Below are 8,030 nucleotides of genomic sequence, written 5' to 3'. Positions count from 1 at the left end.
TACTTAACCCAGCAACTTCCTTTGGGTCGCTGGAGGACAGTGTGAGTATCCCCTCTACTTATCTGTTTTTATATACTTAACCAGCAACTTCCTTTGGGTCGCTGGCGGACAGTGTGAGTATCCCCTCTACTTATCTGTTTAAAAAAAATACTTAACCAGCAACTTCCTTTGGGTCGCTGGCGGACAGTGTGAGTATCCCCTCTACTTATCTGTTTTTATATACTTAACCCAGCAACCTCCTTTGGGTCGCTGGAGGACAGTGTGAGTATCCCCTCTACTCGTCTGTTTTTATATACTTAACCCAGCAACTTCCTTTGGGTCGCTGGAGGACAGTGTGAGTATCCCCTCTACGTATCTGTTTTTATATACTTAACCCAGCAACTTCCTTTGGGTCGCTGGAGGACAGTGTGAGTATCCCCTCTACTTATCTGTTTTTATATACTTAACCAGCAACTTCCTTTGGGTCGCTGGCGGACAGTGTGAGTATCCCCTCTACTTATCTGTTTAAAAAAAATACTTAACCAGCAACTTCCTTTGGGTCGCTGGCGGACAGTGTGAGTATCCCCTCTACTTATCTGTTTTTATATACTTAACCCAGCAACTTCCTTTGGGTCGCTGGCGAACAGTGTGAGTATCCCATCTACTCGTCTGTTTTACTTAACCAGCAACTTCCTTTGGGTCGCTGGAGGACAGTGTGAGTATCCCCTCTACTTATCTGTTTTTATATACTTAACCCAGCAACTTCCTTTGGGTCGCTGGTGGACAGTGTGAGTATCCCATCTACTTATCTGTTTTTATATACTTAACCCAGCAACTTCCTTTGGGTCGCTGGAGGACAGTGTGAGTATCCCCTCTACTTGTCTGTTTTTATATACTTAACCAGCAACTTCCTTTGGGTCGCTGGCGGACAGTGTGAGTATCCCCTCTACTTGTCTGTTTTTATATACTTAACCAGCAACTTCCTTTGGGTCGCTGGCGGACAGTGTGAGTATCCCCTCTACTTGTCTGTTTTTATATACTTAACCCAGCAACTTCCTTTGGGTCGCTGGCGGACAGTGTGAGTATCCCCTCTACTTGTCTGTTTTTATATACTTAACCAGCAACTTCCTTTGGGTCGCTGGCGGACAGTGTGAGTATCCCCTCTACTTGTCTGTTTTTATATACTTAACCCAGCAACTTCCTTTGGGTCGCTGGCGGACAGTGTGAGTATCCCCTCTACTTGTCTGTTTTTATATACTTAACCAGCAACTTCCTTTGGGTCGCTGGAGGACAGTGTGAGTATCCCCTCTACTTGTCTGTTTTTATATACTTAACCAGCAACTTCCTTTGGGTCGCTGGCGGACAGTGTGAGTATCCCCTCTACTTGTCTGTTTTTATATACTTAACCAGCAACTTCCTTTGGGTCGCTGGCGGACAGTGTGAGTATCCCCTCTACTTGTCTGTTTTTATATACTTAACCCAGCAACTTCCTTTGGGTCGCTGGCGGACAGTGTGAGTATCCCCTCTACTTGTCTGTTTTTATATACTTAACCCAGCAACTTCCTTTGGGTCGCTGGCGGACAGTGTGAGTATCCCCTCTACTTGTCTGTTTTTATATACTTAACCCAGCAACTTCCTCTGGGTCGCTGGCGGACAGTGTGAGTATCCCCTCTACTTGTCTGTTTTTATATACTTAACCCAGCAACTTCCTTTGGGTCGCTGGCGAACAGTGTGAGTATCCCCTCTACTTGTCTGTTTTACTTAACCCAGCAACTTCCTTTGGGTCGCTGGCGGACAGTGTGAGTATCCCCTCTACTTGTCTGTTTTTATATACTTAACCCAGCAACTTCCTTTGGGTCGCTGGCGGACAGTGTGAGTATCCCCTCTACTTGTCTGTTTTTATATACTTAACCCAGCAACTTCCTTTGGGTCGCTGGCGGACAGTGTGAGTATCCCCTCTACTTGTCTGTTTTTATATACTTAACCAGCAACTTCCTTTGGGTCGCTGGCGGACAGTGTGAGTATCCCCTCTACTTGTCTGTTTTTATATACTTAACCCAGCAACTTCCTTTGGGTCGCTGGCGGACAGTGTGAGTATCCCCTCTACTTGTCTGTTTTTATATACTTAACCAGCAACTTCCTTTGGGTCGCTGGCGGACAGTGTGAGTATCCCCTCTACTTGTCTGTTTTTATATACTTAACCAGCAACTTCCTTTGGGTCGCTGGAGGACAGTGTGAGTATCCCCTCTACTTGTCTGTTTTTATATACTTAACCCAGCAACTTCCTTCGGGTCGCTGGCGGACAGTGTGAGTATCCCCTCTACTTGTCTGTTTTTATATACTTAACCCAGCAACTTCCTTTGGGTCGCTGGCGGACAGTGTGAGTATCCCCTCTACTTGTCTGTTTTTATATACTTAACCCAGCAACTTCCTTCGGGTCGCTGGCGGACAGTGTGAGTATCCCCTCTACTTGTCTGTTTTTATATACTTAACCCAGCAACTTCCTTTGGGTCGCTGGCGGACAGTGTGAGTATCCCCTCTACTTGTCTGTTTTTATATACTTAACCCAGCAACTTCCTTTGGGTCGCTGGAGGACAGTGTGAGTATCCCCTCTACTTGTCTGTTTTTATATACTTAACCAGCAACTTCCTTTGGGTCGCTGGAGGACAGTGTGAGTATCCCCTCTACTTGTCTGTTTTTATATACTTAACCAGCAACTTCCTTTGGGTCGCTGGAGGACAGTGTGAGTATCCCCTCTACTTGTCTGTTTTTATATACTTAACCAGCAACTTCCTTTGGGTCGCTGGCGGACAGTGTGAGTATCCCCTCTACTTGTCTGTTTTTATATACTTAACCAGCAACTTCCTTTGGGTCGCTGGAGGACAGTGTGAGTATCCCCTCTACTTGTCTGTTTTTATATACTTAACCAGCAACTTCCTTTGGGTCGCTGGCGGACAGTGTGAGTATCCCCTCTACTTGTCTGTTTTTATATACTTAACCCAGCAACTTCCTTTGGGTCGCTGGCGGACAGTGTGAGTATCCCCTCTACTTGTCTGTTTTTATATACTTAACCCAGCAACTTCCTCTGGGTCGCTGGAGGACAGTGTGAGTATCCCCTCTACTTATCTGTTTTTATATACTTAACCCAGCAACTTCCTCTGGGTCGCTGGAGGACAGTGTGAGTATCCCCTCTACCTGTCTGTTTTTATATACTTAACCCAGCAACTTCCTTTGGGTCGCTGGAGGACAGTGTGAGTATCCCCTCTACCTGTCTGTTTTTATATACTTAACCAGCAACTTCCTTTGGGTCGCTGGAGGACAGTGTGAGTATCCCCTCTACTTATCTGTTTTTATATACTTAACCAGCAACTTCCTTTGGGTCGCTGGAGGACAGTGTGAGTATCCCCTCTACTTGTCTGTTTTTATATACTTAACCAGCAACTTCCTCTGGGTCGCTGGCGGACAGTGTGAGTATCCCCTCTACTTATCTGTTTTTATATACTTAACCAGCAACTTCCTTTGGGTCGCTGGAGGACAGTGTGAGTATCCCCTCTACTTGTCTGTTTTTATATACTTAACCAGCAACTTCCTTTGGGTCGCTGGAGGACAGTGTGAGTATCCCCTCTACTTATCTGTTTTTATATACTTAACCAGCAACTTCCTTTGGGTCGCTGGCGGACAGTGTGAGTATCCCCTCTACTTGTCTGTTTTTATATACTTAACCAGCAACTTCCTTTTTTAGAAAAAAGGAATCTCTTCTTCTGCGTTGAACTGTAGCCGATGCAGGAACGTTCCCTTATTAGAAATTCATGCGTTATTGGTAATTTGGTAATGGACCTCATCACATTATCTGATGGGTTCCCCCCCCCCTCCCTCCTTTGCAGCATTCTTTGGTGCACACATGAACGCAGCCATCCATGTCCTGATGTATCTGTACTATGGGCTGGCCTCCTTTGGACCCAAGATCCAGAAGTACCTGTGGTGGAAGAAGTACCTGACTGTCATCCAGATGGTAAGAGATCCGTTTACAGTAACTTGATTCAGATGGATTTACAGTAAAGTCAGCCTAACTTGATTCAGATGGATTTACAGTAAAGTCAGTCTAACTTGATTCAGATGGATTTACAGTAAGTCAGTCTTACTTGATTCAGATGGATTTACAGTAAGTCAGTCTAACTTGATTCAGATGGATTTACAGTAAGTCAGTCTAACTTGATTCTGATGGATTTACAGTAAGTCAGTCTAACTTGATTCAGATTGATTTACAGTTAAGTCTGTCTAACTTGATTCTGATGGATTTACAGTAAGTCTGTCTAACTTGATTCTGATGGATTTACAGTAAGTCAGTCTAACTTGATTCAGATGGATTTACAGTAAGTCAGTCATGGCATTATGTCATATCATAACTACTGGGTTGCTGGACTATTCAGTTAATGAACCTCGAAGGCAGAAGCTGTTCTTCTTCTCTACCTGGAGAGATCATGAAAACCAGCTGGTCATCTTCTCTACCTGGAGAGATCATGAAAACCAGCTGGTCATCTTCTCTACCCTGGAGAGATCATGAAAACCAGCTGGTCATCTTCTCTACCTGGAGAGATCATGAAAACCAGCTGGTCATCTTCTCTACCTGGAGAGATCATGAAAACCAGCTGGTCATCTTCTCTACCTGGAGAGATCATGAAAACCAGCTGGTCATCTTCTCTACCTGGAGAGATCATGAAAACCAGCTGGTCTTCTTCTCTACCTGGAGAGATCATGAAAACCAGCTGGTCTTCTTCTCTACCTGGAGAGATCATGAAAACCAGCTGGTCTTCTTCTCTACCTGGAGAGATCATGAAAACCAGCTGGTCATCTTCTCTACCCTGGAGAGATCATGAAAACCATCTGGTCTTCTTCTCTACCTGGAGAGATCATGAAAACCAGCTGGTCTTCTTCTCTACCCTGGAGAGATCATGAAAACCAGCTGGTCTTCTTCTCTACCCTGGAGAGATCATGAAAGCCAGAAAGGTTGTGTTTCATCTTCTTCCCTCAGATTGCCTTCTACATGTCCACAGTTGAATAGCCCTGTTGTACAGTACAGAGCCCCCCTTGACTTATTCAGCATTTTGTTACAATGTTTTTTTCCCCGACTCATCAATCTACTCACAATATCTCATGATGACAAAGCAAAAAGAGGTTTTTAGACATTTTTGAAAATGTATATATATATTTTAACGGAAATATGGCACACCTGTATTTGGGGAGTTTCTCCCATTCTTCTCTGCAGATCCTCTCCAGCTCTTGTCAGGTTGGATGGGGAGCGTCGCTGCACAGCTATTTTCAGGTCTCTCCATAGATGTTCGGTCGGGTTCAAGTCCGGGCTCTGGCTGGGCCACTCAAGGACATTCAGAGACTTGTCCCGAAGCCACTCCTGCATTGTCTTATCTGTGTGCTTAGGGACGTTGTCCTGTTGGAAGGTGAACCTTCTCCCCAGTCTGTGGTCTTGAGTGCTCTGGAGCAGGTTTTCATCAAGGATCTCTTTGTACTTTGCTCCGTTCATCTCGATCCTGACTAGTCTCCCAGTCCCTGCAGCTGAAAAACATCCCCACAGCATGATGCTGCCACCACCATGCTTCACCGTAGGGATGGTGCCAGGTTTCCTCCAGACGTGACGCTTGGCATTCAGGCCAAAGAGTTCAATCTTGGTTTCATCAGACCAGGGAATCTTGTTTCTCATGGTCTGAGAGTCCTTTAGGTGCCTTTTAGGAAACTCCAAGCGGGCTGTCATGTGCCTTTTTACTGAGGAGTGGCTTCCGTCTAGCCACTCTACCATAAAGGCCTGATTGGTGGAGTGCTGCAGAGATGGTTGTCCTTCTGGAAGGTTCTCCCATCTCCACAGAGGAACTCTGGAGCTCTGTCAGAGTGATCATCAGTTTCTTGGTCACTTCCCTGACCAAGGCCCTTCTCCCCCGATTGCTCAGTTTGGCCGGGTGGCCAGTTCTAAGAAGAGTCTTGGTGGTTCCAAACATCTTCCATTTAAGAATGATGGAGGCCACTGTGTTCTTGCAGACCTTCCAGACATTTTTTGTTACCCTTCCCCAGATCTGTTCCTCGACACAACCCTGTCTCTGAGCTCTACGGAAAATGCCAGCAGTTTAGACATTAATGTCTGTGTGTTGAGTTATTTTGAGAGGACAGCAAATTTACACTGTTATACAAGCTGTACACTCACTACTTTACATTGTAGCAAAGTGTCCTTTCTTCAGTGTTGTCACATGAAAAGATATACTCAAATATTTTTAAAAAAATGTGAGGGGTGTACTCACTTTTGTGATATACTGTATGTCACTATGGGGTATTGTGATGTCACTATGGGGTATTGTGATGTCATTATGGGGTATTGTGATGTCACTGTGGGGCATTGTGTATAGATTGATAAGGAACATGTTTTTTTTATTTAATCCATTTTAGAATAAGGCTGTAACGTAACAAAATGTGTTAAAAGTCAAGGGGTCTGAAGATAATAGGTTTCAACTGAACCCTCCCTCCATCTCTACCTCAGGTCCAGTTCCATGTTACTGTAATATAATAAGGTTTGAACTGATCCCTCCCTCCATCTCTACCTCAGGTCCAGTTCCATGTTTCTTTCCCAGAAGGCCCTGTAATATAATTTCAACTGATCCCTCCCTCCGTCTCTACCTCAGGTCCAGTTCCATGTTACTGTAATATAATAAGGTTTGAACTGATCCCTCCCTCCATCTCTACCTCAGGTCCAGTTCCATGTTTCTTTCCCAGAAGGCCCTGTAATATAATTTCAACTGATCCCTCCCTCCGTCTCTACCTCAGGTCCAGTTCCATGTTACTGTAATATAATAAGGTTTGAACTGATCCCTCCCTCCATCTCTACCTCAGGTCCAGTTCCATGTTTCTTTCCCAGAAGGCCCTGTAATATAATTTCAACTGATCCCTCCCTCCATCTCTACCTCAGGTCCAGTTCCATGTTACTTTCCCAGAAGGCCCTGTAATATAATAAGGTTTCAACTGATCCCTCCCTCCGTCTCTACCTCAGGTCCAGTTCCATGTTACCATTGGTCACACTGCTCTGTCCCTCTACATGGACTGTGAGTTTCCCCACTGGATGCACTATGCCCTTATCTGCTACGCCCTCACCTTCATCGCCCTGTTCGGTAACTTCTACTACCAGACGTACCGCCGCACGCCGCGCCAACCCAGGGAGCCCAAGGCCGCCAAGGCTCTGTCTAACAACGGGGTCTCCAACGGGCTGTCCAAGGGACTGGGGAACGGAGCGGTGGGGGTGGGGGGCAAGGTGGAGGCAAAGGAGAGGTCGTCGGGGGTGGACAACGGGAATGGAAGGAGAAAGAGGAAGGGGAGGGCCAAGAGGGATTAGACGGAGGGGAGGGGTGTAGGGCTGAAGGAGGCTGGCACTAACAAGCCTTGCTGTTTGATCTTATTATACCTCCCACATAGCACCCTATTCCCTATACAGCACATGACTTGTAGGTGAAGGTGTGGTAAGAGGCTGGAGTCAATTCCATTTCAATTCAGTCAATCTAATGACGTTCAAAATTTCAAATTTTCCTCATTGGCTTTGATTGGAATTAGAATTTCTGTTAACTTTCTGCGTTTGGCTGAATTGAAAGGGAAATAACCCCAACCCTGGCAAGAGGTCGCGACGTGTCCAAGGTGACCGTCGTTACAACTAATCCAACGTTCAGTAGTTTCTGGTCTGGAAAACAATAACCTCAACATGTTCTCTCTCTGTACTGCAGTGTTGAGGTTTGTAGCTAGCTAACCGACTGGTTTGTAGCTAGCTGACCGACTGGTTTGTAGCTAGCTGACCGACTGGTTTGTAGCTAGCTAACCGACTGGTTTGTAGCTAGCTAACAGACTGGTTTGTAGCTAGCTGACCGACTGGTTTGTAGCTAGCTGACCGACTGGCTTGTAGCTAGCTGACCGACTGGTTTGTAGCTAGCTGACCGACTGGTTTGTAGCTAGCTGACCGACTGGTTTGTAGCTAGCTGACCGACTGGTTTGTAGCTAGCTGACCGACT

The 8,030-nt window shown here is 45.7% G+C and overlaps 1 protein-coding gene across 1 annotated transcript in view; it reads left to right on the top strand.

Annotated features, from left to right (window-relative positions):
• The window catches only part of LOC139405616 (very long chain fatty acid elongase 4-like), a 13,511-nt gene extending 6,020 nt beyond the window's left edge, over nucleotides 1-7,491 (top strand). The window contains exons 5-6 of the mRNA XM_071148025.1: nucleotides 3,864-3,991; nucleotides 7,028-7,491. Coding sequence (XP_071004126.1) covers nucleotides 3,864-3,991; nucleotides 7,028-7,366 — 467 coding nt within the window. The 3' untranslated portion in view covers nucleotides 7,367-7,491. The remainder of the gene's footprint in view (nucleotides 1-3,863; nucleotides 3,992-7,027) is intronic.
• The last annotated feature ends 539 nt before the right edge of the window (nucleotides 7,492-8,030 follow it).

The sequence above is a fragment of the Oncorhynchus clarkii genome, chromosome 3 (genome assembly GCF_045791955.1).
Source record: "Oncorhynchus clarkii lewisi isolate Uvic-CL-2024 chromosome 3, UVic_Ocla_1.0, whole genome shotgun sequence".
NCBI lineage: Eukaryota > Metazoa > Chordata > Actinopteri > Salmoniformes > Salmonidae > Oncorhynchus > Oncorhynchus clarkii.
Note: the sequence above shows the minus strand (reverse complement) of the source record. Positions and strands in the feature narration are given on the sequence as shown.